Source organism: Anomalospiza imberbis, chromosome 22, assembly GCF_031753505.1.
Source record: "Anomalospiza imberbis isolate Cuckoo-Finch-1a 21T00152 chromosome 22, ASM3175350v1, whole genome shotgun sequence".
Taxonomy (NCBI): domain Eukaryota; kingdom Metazoa; phylum Chordata; class Aves; order Passeriformes; family Viduidae; genus Anomalospiza; species Anomalospiza imberbis.
In genome coordinates, this window is record NC_089702.1 from 9,039,643 (window position 1) to 9,056,803 (window position 17,161).

Below are 17,161 nucleotides of genomic sequence, written 5' to 3' on the forward strand. Positions count from 1 at the left end.
TTTGCTCTCTCCAGATGGTGGAGGAACCACAGCACAGCTCAGATTAAACACTCTGGACTCCCCTCCCAAACCCCCACCTTGAGCTCCTCCAAATCTCTCCCTCCTGCTCTTGGAGCAAGGATGAGCCACTGGGGAACTAATTGGCTTCTCAGGGAGAGGATGGTAGCTGAGCTCATGGATGGGGATGAATCACACCTTCCCAGCCATTCATGTTCCCACAGCTGGAATCATCCTGGGGCAGATGAGTTTGTGGCTGACTGCAGCCAGCAGCAGGTGCTTCACCAACATCCTGATGCGTATTCACCTGCCCTCCCACCACTGCACACGGCAACACTGGTGCCATCTCCTTCGCCTAACACAGGTCAAGGTCTCCTGCACCTGGAGATGATCCCAAAGGAACCCTAGAAGCAGCAACTTAATTACATTGGTTGGTCCACGGGGTGCAACACCTCCCATCTAGAGGAAGGTGTCCCTGTTCATGGCAGGGGGTTGGAATTGGGATGATCTTTAAGGTCCCTTCCAATCCAAACCATTCCATTATTCAATGATTCCAGGTCTCCGACCTGGGCTCTTATTTCTCATTGTTCAGCTGGAGGATCCAGACCTCCACCATTCCAGATATAGGCTTGTGCCTCCAGGTGAGAGTCAAGAGCATCATCTGACTTGGGGCACCTGCCCTGATCCATCCCCACCACTGATCTGTTCCCTCAAAACACAGAGATGGACAGGAGAACAACCCCCTCTCCCACCCTGCCCAGAGCAGCTCCCAAAGCAGCAACACAACGACATCGTGAATATTCTCTGCAATTTATTGGGAATGGCAACATCCCAAGGAAGGAGGGCAGCCCAAAGAGGAGGGTGGGAGGTGGGGACAGTACATCTGGGGAGTGCATCGCACTGTGTCATGGGAGCTGAGCACTGAAGGACACTGTTGTTCTCCTTAGGAATAGTCCAGGTGTGTGTGAGGTGTCCCAGGTGTCACTGAGAGCTGGGATTAGTCGAATGGAAGCCAGAGCTCCAGGGAAGATGGGCTGGCTGCACACCTGGGTCTCCCAAGTAAGCAAAGCTGCCCAGAATCTCCACCCTGGGCCAGCTCCTCCGTCTAGCCGCCGCCTGAGATGCCCCCTCCCCAAGGGACGAGCCCCGCTTGCCCCACACCCACCCTGACCCCAAAGGCCTGCAAAGGGAATAGCAGGATGGACACACACAGAAGCACCACAGGCACACAGAGGAGGAGGAGAGAGGAGGAGGAGGAGAGAGGAGTTTTATACACATTTGACACAAGAAATGTACAACACAGCAAGGAAGGCAGAGCAGCCCCTCCTGCCAGGCAGCTCCCGGTGCCGGGACACCCACAGCATCGCCACCAAACTGCCGGGTGGGACCAGAATCTGGGACAAGCTGGGTGGGAGGGACACAGTTCATCCCATTGCAGGACACCAGAGCTGGGCTTCAGGAGGCTGGGCTGCAGTCAGGAAGAGAGAAGAGGAGGTGCTTCTTTCCTTGTCAACCTTCGGGGCTCAGAATCTCACTCCCGAAGATTTGACCGAGGTGGTGGTGACGCATCTCCGCACGGAGGAGGATCCCCCGCCAGAGCCGCACATCCTTCCGCTTCCAGAGGAGAAGCCGCCGCCGTACATTCCTCCCCCCATCCCACAGCTGCCGCCCATGCTGCCTCCTCCAAAGCTGCTGCCTACTCCGCAGATGCCGCCTCCTCCCATTCCTCCTCCCATGCCGCTGCCGCCTCCGAATCCTCCTCCCATTCCACAGCTGCCGCCTCCGAATCCTCCTCCCATGCCGCTGCCTCCGAATCCGCCTCCCATGCCTCCTCTGCCTCCAGAGACAGTCGTCCTGCCCACCACAGCTGGAAGAGAAGCACAGGTTATGTCCCGGTAAGCCCAGTCGCAGGCTCTGTCTCTGAAAAGACAGTCTGATGCTTTTTCTGAAGGACCCCAGGGCGGATACTTACAGACATTGACGTTGGACATGCCGTCGTTGCACAGCCTGTGAAGGAAATTGGACTTTTTAATTTTAATTGTAAAAACTTTAAACTGTGTTTTGACTGTCAAATCATTTTCCTAGTTCATCCTCCTAAACCACTTTGCAATCACAAAAAGATTGGAGGAGGGAAGGGGTTGGCAATTCCTCTTTACAATGAGGTTTCTCCAGATCTGAGGTTCATTAAAAACTCACCAGTCACAGAGATGGGGCAGCAGCTTTGCCATCTCTAGGGAGCCAGTTATGGGTCCTGACCCCCAGAATACCCCCACGAAGTATCAATCACAACATCCACCCGTTAGCCCAAAGAATTGGTTTAGGATTACAGACAATATTGCAGGTGTAGATCGATCATAGCACCCAATGAGAGCTCAGTAGTTTACCTGTTCTCCTCCCCCTCCAGCAGCTTCCTGTACATGGCAATCTCAACGTCCAGTGCAATCTTGACATTCAGCAGCTCCTGGTACTCCTTCAGCAGGCGAGCCAGTTCCTCCTTGTCCTTCTGCAGGGCACTCTCCAGCTCTTCCAGCTTCAACCTGGCGTCTTTGAGAGCCATCTCTCCCCTCTCCTCAGCCTCAGCAATGGCTGCCTGCAGCTGCTGGTTCTGGGGAGCAAAACAGGAGCTTTCTCAGACCTCATTTTGTCCCTAATGACCAGTCCTCAGACCCCCAAGAGGAGAAATCAGGAGACAAATAAACATCTGCATGAAGTGAACTTGAGGTGACAGAATGTTTCTGCCTCACTCATGGTCTTTTGTGATGTAACCTGCTGCCATCTTCCCCTGAGACACCAACCAGCCCCTTCCTTTCTTCATAGCCTCGATCAACCAATCTGTACCTGCTTCTTCACGTTCTCGATCTCAGCCCGCAGCCTCTGAATGTTTCTGGTCAGCTCCTGGATCTCAATCTTGGTGTTGCGGAGGTTGTCCCCGTGCCGGCCGGCCGTGCTCTGGAGCTGCTCGTACTGATGGCACCCAAACAAAACGACCCATCAGTGACACATTCCTGGTACCTCTAGGAGATTTGTCCCCAGTTTCAAGGCTCGGGTGACACTATGAGGACCCACTGCACTGCCAGTGGATGCCCAGCTCAATGCTCAAGGTGGCTCTGGGGCTCAGTCATGGGGTTTGAGCTTTGAAATGGACCTTGGTGACACTAAAAAGCATCTCTTGGCTTCTGAAAAGCCACTTGGGCTGGAATTTTCTCATTAAGGTGCATTTTGAGCCATTTTTATTGAGCGGTTTTGATGCCTTAAGTTTTAGTGTTCATATTATCCAGAATCTGTACTGCATTGGCACATAACTCTGAACTCCATATAAAGTGTTAGCAAGTTCTCCTCACAGTTTAGTAAGAAAAAACAATCTTTTTCCAGCCCAAGAACTAAGCTTCAGGCCCCAAAAGTATAAACAACAGTGAATTGAGGAGAGCAGTCTGAATGGATGGGACTGCATAACCTGGAGCTGGATTTGGACAATTAACCTCAATATGTAAATAGACCAAAACTTATAAAAGTGTGAAAACTCATGACCTATCATCCATCTTGGGTCCATCTTGGGTCCATCTGGTCCTCGGCCAGGTTCTTGTACTGCCCAAGGTGTATTGTTTGAAGGCCTTTTAATAAATACCTACTTTATTCCTTTAACACTGTCTGGCCTCTGTTATAGGCAGCCTCTCGAGGCATCAGTTTGTGCCACACACCTCAGTGAGTTTGGGACGCATTGGGAACAGTGAGTCAGATCCCTCAAAAGCAGTTCAGTCCCTCTGGATCTTCCTTGCACCACGAGCTCCAGCCCCGTTAGCTTGAAAAGGTGTCTCACCCAGACATAAATTATTGTAAACCACCCAGCCACACCCAGGAGTCTCGACTGCTCCCTGACTCACCTGGCTCTGGTACCAGGCCTCGGCTTCTGCCCGGCTGCTCTGGGCAATCTGCTCGTACTGGCGCCGAACCTCCTCGATGATGCTGTCCAGGTCCAGGTGCCGGTTGTTGTCCATGGACACCACCACGGACAGGTCCCGGCTGATCGTCTGCATCTGAGACAGCTCCTGCAACCAAGACATGAGTCAGAGGCCCCATCTCAAGCCTAAATCCACCCAGACACCCCGTCCAACCTCAGTGTCCTTGGCCACCACACACCTAATAAAAATTTCAGCCCCCCTGGAGAAGAGAGAGCTCCTACCTCCTCGTAGATGCACCTCAGGAAGTTGATTTCATCTGTCAGAGCTCCCACCTTGGCTTCCAGCTCGACCTTGGTCATATAGGCACTGTCCACATCCTAAAGGAAAGATCCCACAGAAAATAATTTTTTTCCTCTTAGGAATCCTTCAGGCTTCCCTGAGAATTGGCAATGGGAATTGCCATCTGTGCTGAGGATTTGGTGTTATTCACTGGGACATCATTATGTTTATATATAATTCAGTAACCATACATGTAAATGATTTAAAATAAATAATGTTATGGTGTCCTCCAATTATGAAAATTAAATATAAGGGATTCTGAATATCAGCTGGGAGATCTTAAAAACTCCACAATTCCCATTCAAGCACAGGTAATGCGAAATATTGAGAGATTTTTTTGTGGTGCCTGTGACTCACCTTCTTCAGCACCACGAACTCGTTCTCAGCTGTTGTGCGCCGGTTGATCTCCTCCTCATACCTATGGAGAGGGAAAGTGCAAATTGCATTCCTGGACTTTCCTGCCTAAGGCCATTAGAAACAAACTAAAAGGGGAAAAAATTCCTAAATTAAAATATTTAGACTGAAAAACGATCTCTCCTATCACCATAAAAAACTGTTGGGGAAAATTAAAGTGACCAAAAGGCTGCTTGAGCTGCTCCTGGCTTCACACTCACTTGGTTTTATAATCCTCGACGTACTGCTGCATGTTCTGCAGCTCCGATTCCAGCTGGCCCCGCTGTGCCAGGATTGATTCCAGCTGCCTCCGCAGGTTCTGGATGTAATTCTCAAAGATCACATCCAGGTTCTTCCTTGGCCCCGACGGCCCTTGCTGCTGGAGCAGCTCCCACTTGGTGGAGAGCACCTTGTTCTGCTGCTCCAGGAATCGGACCTACAGCCAAGACATGGAGGACCCACCATCACACGGGAACAGCTCCCACCAAAACATCACTCAGAAAGTTTTGCATGGTGATCAGAGAACCAATTAACTCTGTTTTTTTCACTTTCTGTCGGTGCCTAAGCTGCAAAATCAGGAAGAGAAGGAAATTTCTAATATTTTTCTGCTCAAAGGAGTTTTTACACATTGCCCTTACTCCAAGTCCATCCCCATCATAGGCAGTGTAGAAATCTGATCTCCAGCCTAGATTTAAAAGCCTGGAGATTTGAAAGAGAAAAATATATAAATTAATGCTTAAATGGGAGGTTGTTTGGGCAGAGAGTGGTGGAGGAGGAAGAATCTGTGCCCAAAACTTGCGGAGGTTGAAGGTGTTGAACCTGCTTGAGAGCGTAACCTCAGAGTAGAGCTTGGTGCAACAGGACAGATGAAAGCCCTGGAGACATTGCTTTGATCTTGTGTGGAGGAGAGATTCCCATCTCTTCCCTTAATGAAAAGGCTCTGCTCAAGCTTCTCTGCCTGCTGGGATTTCGCTCCAGCAGGACATTTCTGTACAACTGGAAAGTTCCTCCTAATTCTGGCCTTAATCAGGCACAATCCCACCCTCTCACCTTGTCGATGAAGGAGGCAAACTGGTTGTTCAGGGTCTTGATCTGCTCCTTCTCCTGGTTTTTAACTTGCTGGATCTGGGGATCAATCTCCACATGGACCGGACGCAGGAGGGTCGTGTCAATCTGCACTGGCTGGATCCCAGGGCCACCTCTCCCGGGGCCACCCATGCCAAAGCCTGGGCCACCAAAGCCACCCATTCCTCCACCACCCATCCCGCCACCAAAGCCACCCATCCCACCACCAAAGCCACCCATTCCTCCTCCACCCCCCATTCCACCTGCACCCATTCCTCCAAAGCCACACATTCCTCCTCCTCCTCCTCCACCCATTCCGCCCCCAAAACTGCCAAGACCCCCATAGCCGCCGCCAAAGCCACCCATCCTGCTGCCGTACCCGCCACCGTAGCACCCGCCCATGGACATCCTGGCACTGCCTCCCATGTTGTGGAGGCTCCGGCTGCCGAAGCCCCCACACCGTCCTCCACCTCCGAATCCCCTGGACATGGAGTACGAGCTGTAGCTGCTCCTGCTCCGGCTGCCGCCTCCAAAGCCACCACCGATTGCAGAGCAGGAGCTAAAGCCCCTTCTGCTCCCCCCTCCAAAGCTCCTGCAGACAGACTGACGAGACATAGCTGGTTATCCTCAAAAGAGCCAAGAATGGAGAAGCTGAGGAACTCGACGGGATTGTGGGTGAGGAGGTGGGTGGAAGAAGGAAAGTCAGTCCCTCTGGCTGGAGGGCAGCGGATGCTCCCTTTTATGTGTTTTTGGAGGTGGGCTGGGTCTGCATGGGCGTGAAGGAGGAGACAGGTCCTGTCTTCATCAGTGTGGCGTGGCTAAAGATTTCCATCTCCAATTTGCCAAACATTGACCCGACCCAGAAACACACCCTCTAATGCAGGAGAAAAGGCAAAAAAGATACAAATGGGTCTCCCAGCACTCCATGACTAAGGAATCCTACACCTTGTAGAGCAGCAAGAGCCTCCCTGGGATACACCAGGCATTTTTTTCCACCTTTCATCCACTGGGGTTTTTTCCCTGCTTGTGTTTATCTTTAAATCTCTCACTCCAAAACCCCATTGCAGGCAAGCACTGTGCTTCATGCCAAGTTGTAGCATGGCTTTCACAATTCCCAAAACACACCTAAGTTACACCCTCAGCCTTCTTTTTACTTGGAAAATTGCCTTTGGCTTGGAGAATTGAGTTTCTCAATCTAGAGCCAGGGCTCAGCAAATTGCATTTTGATGAGGCTCTGCACCTTTTTGATAAATAAAACCTCACCAGTGACGAGACGCTGGTGCTGGCACTGGAAATTCATTTATTGTTGGACTAAAGCATGTCCCACTGTCTTCATGCCAAGATAATCTCAGCACTGGTGAGGAAATATCCTATCTGGGAAACGTGTAGGATTTTCTGAAAGCTTCAGGAGACACCAGGCACTGGCTGCCATGGTGGGACGTGCAGGAAGATGGAGGGATAGCCCCAGGAACGCAGTGGGAGGAGGGATCCCAAACCTTGCCGTCCACATCACATGCCCTGGAACAATTTAAATGCAATTAATAGAGCTCAACTCATTTATAGAGATGTGAAAATCTGGAGCACACAGGGTTTGGAGGAATCACCATTCTTTTCAGCTGTTTCACTTATTTTGGTGTTTATATGCAAATATATCTTTGGCACATGTAGATTTTAGAAAGGCAGGAGTTTGTCGGAATTCTCCAGTTCCAATCCCCAAGTGAGGATGGATTCAGACTATGATCTGTCACAGAATTCCAGAATGGTTTGGGTTAAAAAGGACCTTAAAGCCCATCTCATTCTACCGCCTGCCATGGCCAGGGACACCTTCCACTATCCCAGGTGGCTCCAAGCCCCATCCAACCTGGCCTTGGACATTTCCAGGGAGTGGGCATGCACCACCCTTCACAGAATCATGGAATGATTCAGGCTGACTCTGTAAGTCATTTAATCCAAAAATCCATCACAGATCCACCCTTTTGCCTTGCTTATCAAGCAGCAATTAGTCTCATTTTCTTTTTTAATAGAAAAAAAAAAAAAGATTTCTTTATTACTTTTCAACATTTTAAAGCCACCTAGGCCGTATTGTATCCAAACCCACAGCTCTGGAGGCACCTAACTGTGCTGGCAGCCATCTGGTGCAGGTCTCAGAAATCTCACAGGACACATGTTAATTAAGAGCTTCTGGAAAATCCACACCAGCAACTTCTGGTATCATCAGATGTTTAAATACCTCTAAAAATATCACCCAGACACCCATTTCCAAAAGTGCCTTGGGACCCGGACATGCAGCTGAACTGGCATTTCCACTGGAAAACATGGCATTCCCTGTGTTTATCCCACCTCCAGGACCTGTGTGGGTCTGGGAGGACTCAAGGAGGTGGATTGGGAGGGATATATAAGGCTAAGAAAAATCATGGAATCGCAGAATTGTTAAGACTGGAAAAGACCTTCAAGATCATCAAGTCCTACTTTTGAAAAAAATAAATATATATAATATCAAAATCTCACTGTGAGAGCAAAGGAAGGGAGGGGTTGGGGTTGGACAGAAGTTTTTATAGGCAATAAATCAAAAAATAGACAAGAAATCAATACACAGACAATAAAAATGGGGGCTGAGGCACTGTCCCCCAACAGCCCAGGCAAGACCTGCCTCCCTCAGTGTTGTCAAACCTCTGGTTATGCTTTCCTGGGGGATTTTTGTTGGGATTTTTTTCTCCTTCTGTGGGCGGGATGACACGATCTGAAAGTTCTCCTGTTCCCAGGGTAGGAGAGTTCCCGAGTCAGCAAATGGCAGAGCCCTGAGCGCCCATGGAGAGATAACGCAGGGCGTTGAGTCATGGCCATGACTCCAGCCAAGCTTAGGAAATCGAACTGGGATTTGGGTGTCGATATCACCTCCCAGTTCAACCATGATGGGCAGAGCTGGAATGGCTTGGGTGGGAAAGGAGTGGAAAGATCATCTCATCCTACTCCTGCTATGAGCAGGGACACCTTCCAGTAGACCACACTGCTCCAAGCCCCATCCAACCTGGACTTGGGCATTTCCAGGGATGCAGCAGCCACAGCTTTTCCAGAAAATCTGTTCCAGGACCTCACCACTCTCTCAGGGAGGAATTATTTCCTGATATCCCATCTAATCCTGCCCTCTTCCAGATGGAAGCCATCACCCCTTAGCCCATCATTTCAGGCCCTTTCCAAGTCCCTCTACCTCCCTCATGGAGCCCCCAGTAAAGGAAAATGAGCTTCAGAGGTCACTTCCCACCCAAACTGTTCCATGATGCTGTAAAAATAAACAGGCCTTGAATAACTGAGAGGAAACCAAGAAATCACAGAATCATGGAATGGTTTGGGCTGGAAAGGACCTTAAAGTTCATCTTGTTCCATCCCCTGCCATGGACAGGGACAAACCCTGATGAATCCAATCCTATTTTCAGACCATGGAAAACATTGTCTCTCTTCCAACCAGAGGCAGGAATTTTATTACCTCTGTGTCTGGCCTGGGATAATTTTTCCCTAATTGCTGGTGTGATCTCAGGAATAAAAAGGGAGGGATTTGTAAGTAGGTTTGTTTTAGCGACGGCCTTTGTGCTTCTGGAGAAGCCCTTTGTCTCTCCTCAGGCAGGAGTCACTGCTGGAAGCGAGTTTGGATTGGGGTGACTCGGAGGGAAGTCAATGCCTTTTCATTCAACACCACTTCAGGTCACTTTTACAACTCCCTGAATGTTTAACCATCGCTCAAACCATGTCCCCACCCAAGCAGTGACAAGCCCGTGCTGGCAGCGTTGTGACATTCCATTGTGACATTCTGCCTGTCACTGCTGGTACTGGATGTCTTCAGCCTTTACCAGCTCAGAATGGAACATGGGAGAAATGGGATGAGTCACCCCAAGCACAGTCTGTGGTTGGCCAGGGATGTGATTCAAGGTCTCCTAAGCAAGGGAACAAACCACAGCAGAAGTTTGGGGATCGAAATTTAGCCAAATACTCTGCTTTTGGGGAGAGGTGGGGTTTGATGGAGTAGGGGGTGAAGGTCTTGCTCTTCCCATGGTCTCAGTGACCCTTTGGAGATGCCTTAAGAGCAATTCATATATCCTTGGTGAGTCCAGACAGTAGGAAAAGCTGCAGGGCTGGCTCCAAAATAATGGATACCAAGGAATTAGCTGCAAATTATTTGGAGGGGTGATGACCACTCTTCCTTCTCCCACACCAACCACGCTAGGATGCTCCTAAAGCACTCGGAGTTGTGCAAAGAGTTTCCTGGGAGCTCCAGCTGTGGCACCGCAGTCCTGGAGCCACCTTGGAAGACAGGGTGCGCAATTGTGTGGTCAGGCACAGTGGCCAGGGAGAGGTGGGATAGCTGGGGAACATCCAAATTGGCTAGCTCCAGTATGGAAAGTGCTTAGAAAGAGAAGGAGGAAGGGAAGAGTCTCCTAAAATCCACGGAGTCTGAAAGTCTGCTCAGATCTGGTGGGGACAACGGTGGAACAACAGTCTCTGCCACATCTGGAGATCCTGCAGGACACACAGGAGGATCCAGGGGCTGCCTCCTTCTCTCTGCTAGGAGTAGGCTCATTCCCAGGGCTGTCACCAAAGACACCCCGACTGTGTCACTGTCACTCTGCACCCAACGTCCCTTCAGCCTCGCCGGTGAGACCCTCCTTATTCTGCAAAACTCACAAACCCTCCACATTTTTGGAGACAGAGATGGGTGAGAGGAGACTCAGTTGCCCCTTCACCTGAGTTCCTTTAAATTCAAACTTCAAAGGGCAGGAGAAAGTCAGGAAATGTTTTCAGATCTCATCAGAAGATGAGACTTGTTACAACATGAAACTCTTTGGTCGGGGAGAAAACCACACTAGGTTTCTGCCTCTCGTGTTTATTGGGGGATGGCACATGCCAAGGAGAAAGGCTTAAGCAAACACACACGATTGTTCCCATGGTCCCAAGGAAAAGGTGAACCCTGAGTAAAAATAAACATTTTACAAGAGCACGAGTGAAACTTGGGGAGAAAAAGCAAACTAAAAGTCAGTTGGGTGAGAAACATCTTCAGCTGGGCCAAGGCACCAGGAGGAAATTCCTGTTTTGGAGCTCGAGCTGTGGCTGATGAGTGACGCTGATTAAAGTTGCACCACGGCTGGATCCAGCACAAGAGCTTGAGAGAAGCCGAGGCTTCCCTCTGCACTCGGAGCTGTGCTTGGATCCATCCCTGCTCCTGCTTGTGGTTGGGCACCTCTTGCTTGGAGGGTGCTGGGCTCATCCCAGTCAGTTTTGGGGCTCCCCATGAATGGGCAGGTCCCACTCCCAAAAGACAGCTAGGCACCTTGATGTCCAGCAGCTGGAGGGGAGCACAAGGGATTGAGCTGTTCTTGGCTGCTGTTGGGAATCTCAGTCCTTACGAGGTGGATTTGGCCATGTTTGTCTCCTAGCCACAGTCTGAGTGATGGTTTAGGGGCCATCAGTGCCCATCACTCAGTGGTCATCAGGGGGTCATTGTGCAATTTGCTCCCTTTCTCCTCTGGATGCCGGGGGGTTGATCTCTTCCTATGCCCTCCAGCTGGTGGGGCTGCTGTTCTTCAGGATGCTGCCAGATCCTCCCACCACCACCGAGTTAGATCCCCCACTCAGGGAGCCAAATCCACCCCCAGCACCAAGTCCACCCCCTCCCAGGCTGAAGCATAAACCAGCACCACCCGTGTTGCAGCTGCCTTTCCCGCTTCCAAAGCCAATTCCTCCTCCTCCAAGGCACAATCCGCTGCCATATCCACCTCCCACGGAGCTGCTGCCGCCCACCACAGCTGCAGAGAGGAACAAAAGGCACCAGGTTACCTCTGATACCACCAAGAAGTTTGGGAGCACGAATCCCAGCCCGCCACACTCTGGTGGGAACAGTACTTACAGATGCTGACAGAGCTCTGGCACTCTCCAGACATCCTGCAAGGAAGAGTTGAAGTGTCAAATCCAGCCAGAGCATCTGGAGTGATCCAACTCCATACAGTCAGGATTGGTCCACTGACACAGCCACAGGACCATGGTCCACAGCTCATCACAATACCATTAATGTTTATGATGGTACACATTTTTCCCATTGATTGATCTGGATATACTGGAATTCTTGCTGTATCCCACCCACCTGCACTCCTCGCCCTCCAGCAGCTTCCTGTAGGTTGCAATCTCCACGTCCAAGGCTAGTTTGACGTTCATGAGCTCCTGGTATTCCCGGAGCTGCCGGGCCATGTCAGCCTTGGCTTTTTGCAGGGCTGTCTCCAGCTCGGCCAGTTTGTCCCTTGCATCCTTGAGAGCCACCTCCCCGCGCTGCTCCGCATCTGCAATCGACGTCTGAAGAGTCTCGCACTGGAGGGTAACACATGGGCGGGATGAGTGGGGTGGGGGCAGCCAGTGAGAGATGAAACCATAATCCCAGATCAGAGAAACATGTAATGGTTTGGGATGGACAGGACCTTAAAGATGATCTGGGGCATGCACAGGGACACCTTCCACTATCCCAGGTTACTCCAAGCCACGTCCTACCTGGCCTTGGACACTTCCATGGATGGAGCATCCATAACTTCTGTGGGCAACATGTGCCACAGCCACTCAGGCTCAGTCATTCCCAGGTCCCTCCCATGCCCAATAATTCCCACCACACTTATTTCCCTTCAGGGAAGTTCTAAAAGGCATGATCAAGAGGTCCTCCCCATTGCTCAAAAAACATAACCCCCACCTGCTTCTTCACACTCTCGATCTCAGCCCGGATCCTCTGGATCACGCGGTTGAGCTCTGAGATCTCAATCTTGGTGTCCTTGAGGCTGTCGCCATGCTTGCCCGCAGTTGCCTGCAGCTCCTCATACTGGTGGGATGAAGCAGGAGGAGCACGTTGAGTACACTGTGACCTTACAGCTGCTCCCGCATCACCGTAGGGAAGCCAAAGAGAGCAAGTCTGTGCCAGGTCCACTCTGGATGGACCAGCACCAGCAACGTTCTAGATCTTGCCATGGCCTGAGCTGCCACCAGTAGCTCTCCCACCCCCTTGGACACTGGAGAGCCCCAGCAGTGTGTGCCACCCTCACCTTGCACCGGTACCAGGACTCGGCCTCGGCGCGGCTCCGGTTGGCGATCTCCTCGTACTGTGCCTTCACCTCGGCAATGATGCTGTCCAGGTCCAGATTCCGGTTGTTGTCCATGGACAGCACCACCGAGGTGTCAGACACGTGCTGCTGCATCTGGGACAGCTCCTGCGGGTGACACCCAACCCGGATTTAGCCCTTCCAGAACTTCCTTATGGTGCCACAACCCTCCCCCATCCCAGTGCCCCAGAGTACTCACTGCCTCGTAAAGACACTTGAGGAAGTTGATCTCATCCGACAAAGAATCCAGTTTTCCCTGGAGTTCCACCTTGGTCATGTAGGCTCCATCCACGTCCTGCAGCAGAGATGGGATGAGAAAACCTGCTTGGCACACACCAGTTAATCTAAAAGTTCATGGAACAGTCTGCGTTGGAAGGGACTTTAAATGTAATTCCACCCCCTTCCATGGGCAGGGACACCTTCCACTCTTCCAGGCTGCTCCAAGCCCCATTCAACCTGGCCTGGGACACTTCCAGGGGTCAGGCAGTCACAGCTTCTCTTGGAAATCCATTCCAGGGCCTTCCCACCCTCACAGAGAAGAATTCCTGCCCAATATCCCATCTATCCCTGCCCTCTGGCAGTGGGAAGCCATTCCCCCTTGTCCTGTCACTCCAGGCCCTTGTCCCAAGTCCCTCTCCAGCTCTCCTGGAGTCTCTTTAGAAAAAAAAACAAGGACTTGACCTTCTTCAGGAGCACAAATTCGTTCTCAGCTGCCGTCCTTTTGTTTATCTCCTCCTCATACCTGTGGATGGGAAGGAGGGAGATGGAATCTGGCTGCTTGTTTTGGCTCCGGCTCAGACTAATGAACATTGTTGGCCTCAGACTCATAAACCCGGCAAAAATAGATCTGCCATGAGGGAGATTTATGGACAGGGAATTGCACTTTGCCTTTCAGGACAAGCCCTGGCTCCTGCACTTCCAGCGCCTGGGTGAGGAAAGCCTGGAAAGAGAAATTCTGGCCCTGCTAAAGGGAGTCCTGGTGCTTGCAGCACTCCAAGTTCCTTCTACGAGATCCAAGAACCTTCAGCTCCTCACAAGTATCATGGAATCTCCTGATTTGGAAGGGGCTTACAGGGATCACCGAGTTCAGTTCCTGGCCCTGCATAGGACACCCCAGAATCCCAAATGGACCCAAATTTTCCAGATGCTCATCTCCAAATATAAAGTCAATTTTCACCCAGCAACCTCTGGTTGATCCCAGGTCTTGTGGATTCCCACGATTCCCAGACTTCCTTGCCCACTGTTTTTTGTAATTCCTCAAGTGGATTAATTTCTCCAGTCTTTGTTCTACTTTTTCCAACTGGACACATTTTATCTTCATATTTATAGACTAAAATAAACTATATATTATAATAAATAACAGCAGGAAAATAATCTTTATTTTTCCTTTTTTTTTTTTTTTACTTCATATCAATCTTCCACAGAAAACCTCAAATCCTGAATGATATTATATGAAGGAATCATGAGGAAGTCCATAAGGAAATTAGAGCTGGGTTTAGCAACTGATTAATTAATTCTTAATTATTCTTAATGATTCCTAATTATTCTTAAGGAATTCCTTCTTGAGGAAGACAAAGAGTAGAGGATCCTTCTTCAGGAAGAAGCACAATTTGAGCAATATATTGAGGAAATCTGAGAAAAGTTGAGAAATACCTTGAAAAAGCCCCACTTTTCATCCAAACTCACTTTTCCCAAAATATTTTACATCATTTTCTAACCATCGGAAAAAAACCCAATACTGATAATTATTATCAATATTTCTCTTTTTTATGGCTGTTTGAAGTGAGTTTTTCTCTGTTTATTCACCATCAGACACCCCAAGCAACCTACTTTGTCTTGAAGTCCTCCACCATGTCCTGGAAGCTCTTCAGCTCTGTCTCCAGCTGGTGCTTCTCACTGGAGAGACAATCCAACTGCTTCCTCAGCCCACTGATGTAGGTCTCAAAGAAAGGGTCCAGGTTCCTGCCGCCTGTTCCTGTACCGCCTTGTTCCTGCAGCAGCTTCCACTTGGTCTCCAGGACTCGGTTCTGCTGCTCCAGGAACCGGACCTAAACAGGAGGGGAAAGAGTCAAATTCTCCCTTCAAAACCCCATCTTTTTATTGATTTTTTTTTCCATATTTTGGAAGAAAAAATCATGTGTTTTCCATATTTTATTCCCATTTAATGTGTGATAACTTCCCAGTCCTACAGGACAGGTAGGACCACAGTGGATGGGGTGAGTGGGCAAAAGGGGGTCACATCCCCTTCCCAATTTTGGAGCCTCTAAACAGGAGAAACACAATGAACTTCATGGGTTTAGCATCTTCTTGTTCAAAATAGTCAAAAAAGTCCCAGCATCTTCAAAATAGAATAAAACATCAAAAAAGTCCTATCATCTCCTTAAAAATAGCCTAAATCACTACATATCCCACCTTCTCCTTAAAAATAGTCCAAAACACCCAAATCCCAACATCTCCTTAAAAATATTCCCAAAAAATTCCCACCTTCTGCTTTAAAATAGCTCAAGTCACCCAAAATCGCATCTTCCCTTTATAAGTAGCCTAAAGCACCCAAAATCCCCTTAAAAATAGCCCCAAACACTAAAAATTTCACCTGTTCCTTCAAAGTAGCCCAATGTTCCCCTTAAAATAGCCCATTTTCCCCTTAAAAACAGCCCCAAACACCTTCAGTTTATGGTGATCTGGGCAACTGCAGCTCTGGGTGCCCCTGGATGAGCATCTCCTGGTCATTCCCACCCTCCAGAGCCGATCCTGGAGTGAAGCCCCTGCAAACCTTGTCGATGAAGGAGGCAAATTTGTCGTTGAGTTTCTTGATCTCCTCCCGCTCCTGTGTCCGAACCTTCTGGATCTCGGGGTCAATCTCCAGATTGAGGGGGGCCAGCAGGCTCTGGTTGATGGTCACCTCCCTGATGCCGCCCGGGGGGCATGGGGGGAAGCCCTGGCCCCCCACCCCACCATCAAATCCTCCACCAAAGCCACCAAAGCCACCAAAGCCACTGCCAGGGCCTCCACCAAAGCACCCTGCACCATAGCTGCCCCCAAATCCTGCTCCGGCCCCAAAGCCAAAGCCTCCTTGGCCACCAAAGCCTCTGCAGGCTCCACCAGCACCCCCAAATCCTCCCAGGGAGGTGCTTTTACTGCCCCCCAGGGAATAGAGGCTCCTGCTGCTGAAGCCGCCGGCACCACCAGATCCCCGGCATCCTCCACGGGGCACAGAGCCAAACATGACCTTGTTCTTGCTCCCGAAACACACAGAGCTGGAGCTGAACCCCTTCCTAAGAGCACAGGACTGGCGAGACATGGTGAAGAGTCCCCAAAATTCTGAGCAAAAGGCTGAGGCTGGAGCTTGGGTGGTGAGAAGAGCCAAGTCCTGTGGCAGGAGCTACTGGGTCCCCCTTTTTATGGGCACAGGGAGTTGGTTGGTGCCAGGGGGGAGTGGAGATGTCATTTTTTGGGGATTGTTTCATTCTTTTCATTGTTTTCAGGTTTGAAAGGAAGCCCTCCTCACTTTACCGCAACCATGACCTACCTGCAAACACTTCCCAGAGAGCAAAGAAAAACAAAAGTATTGTTGGTGTTGGAACCGAACTCCAACCCAAATTCCCTGGACCGTGGCCAAAGCCCCATGAAATCTCTGATGCATTACGCCCTCGAGGGAAGCCCTTATTTTAGCTAGATCTGTCATTTTCAGCCTGACACCAGTGGCTGGGTTCACTGAATTCCAACAAAAATCCAGGCTCTCAGGCACACCCTCGGATGCACTCAGTTTCAACCTCCTGCTCCAAGGAGGGGTGACGTGGGTTGTCCAAAGTGTTTCATAACTGGGAGCATTAGCGTTGGGCAGGGTTCTAAAACTACTTTTATGTCAATAAAGATTATTTTAAAACCTTCTTAAACCTTCTGAAAGGGTTTTGAAGTCATTCTGGATCCCTCTGAGTGATGGGTTGAGCTGGGCGGGACACACTGGGATTTGCAGAGACTGAAATATCCCAATATATCTGTGTTAGGCCACACCCCAGCAGGGTCAAGACTGTTCCCTGACCCACAGCTTTGACAGGGGATCACATCCCTCCTCTGAGGAACCTTCCAGGGATTTTGCAGTGTTTCCTGAGGGTCCTTGTGTGTCTCCAGTCCCTCCACAGCACATAGTATTCAGCAAAGCCACTCCCAGCCTACCCCATTGTTAAAACAACGCAATTTAATTGCTTAATTGCTTTAAATTTCCAATTTAATGAGGTGTTGAGTTGCCTCCATTGAGGATCCTGGTTTATCCCACTGTTAAAACAAACAAAAAGCCCCAAAGCTTCCTCCTAAACCCACAGTGCCAATAAAATCCAGCTCTGG

The 17,161-nt window shown here is 50.0% G+C and overlaps 2 protein-coding genes across 2 annotated transcripts; both read right to left on the reverse strand.

Moving 5' to 3' along the window:
* Window positions 1–1,247: 1,247 nt before the first annotated feature.
* LOC137486622 (keratin, type II cytoskeletal 5-like) lies at window positions 1,248–7,221 on the reverse strand. The gene is made up of 9 exons (XM_068212052.1): window positions 5,679–7,221; window positions 4,850–5,064; window positions 4,593–4,653; window positions 4,178–4,273; window positions 3,879–4,043; window positions 2,836–2,961; window positions 2,382–2,602; window positions 1,970–2,004; window positions 1,248–1,864 (listed from the first exon to the last, which is right to left on the reverse strand). Exons 1-9 carry the CDS (start codon window positions 6,306–6,308, stop codon window positions 1,521–1,523), a joined length of 1,893 nt encoding a protein of 630 aa, XP_068068153.1. The 5' UTR covers window positions 6,309–7,221; the 3' UTR covers window positions 1,248–1,520.
* Window positions 7,222–11,234: 4,013 nt separating this feature from the next.
* LOC137487122 (keratin, type II cytoskeletal 4-like) lies at window positions 11,235–16,882 on the reverse strand. Its single transcript, XM_068212757.1, has 9 exons — window positions 15,591–16,882; window positions 14,648–14,865; window positions 13,499–13,559; window positions 13,017–13,112; window positions 12,761–12,925; window positions 12,415–12,540; window positions 11,824–12,044; window positions 11,590–11,624; window positions 11,235–11,488 (listed from the first exon to the last, which is right to left on the reverse strand). The coding sequence occupies exons 1-9, from the start codon at window positions 16,116–16,118 to the stop codon at window positions 11,235–11,237; spliced, it is 1,704 nt and encodes a 567-aa protein (XP_068068858.1). The 5' UTR covers window positions 16,119–16,882.
* Window positions 16,883–17,161: the final 279 nt, after the last annotated feature.

Bases quoted from the DNA above. Each gene is read 5' to 3' on its own strand.
- LOC137487122 (XM_068212757.1), bottom strand. From the start codon at position 16,118: ATGTCTCGCCAGTCCTGTGCTCTTAGGAAGGGGTTCAGCTCCAGCTCT. The intron at 12,541-12,760 runs GTGAGGGTGGCA...TCATCCCACCAG, and splicing joins AGTCCTGGTACCGGTGCAAG to TATGAGGAGCTGCAGGCAAC. The intron at 11,489-11,589 runs GTAAGTACTGTT...TCCTCTCTGCAG, and splicing joins CCAGAGCTCTGTCAGCATCT to CTGTGGTGGGCGGCAGCAGC.
- LOC137486622 (XM_068212052.1), bottom strand. From the start codon at position 6,308: ATGTCTCGTCAGTCTGTCTGCAGGAGCTTTGGAGGGGGGAGCAGAAGG. The intron at 4,274-4,592 runs GTGAGTCACAGG...TCTTTCCTTTAG, and splicing joins AGTTCGTGGTGCTGAAGAAG to GATGTGGACAGTGCCTATAT. The intron at 2,005-2,381 runs GTAAACTACTGA...TTTCCTTCACAG, and splicing joins CTGGAGGGGGAGGAGAACAG to GCTGTGCAACGACGGCATGT.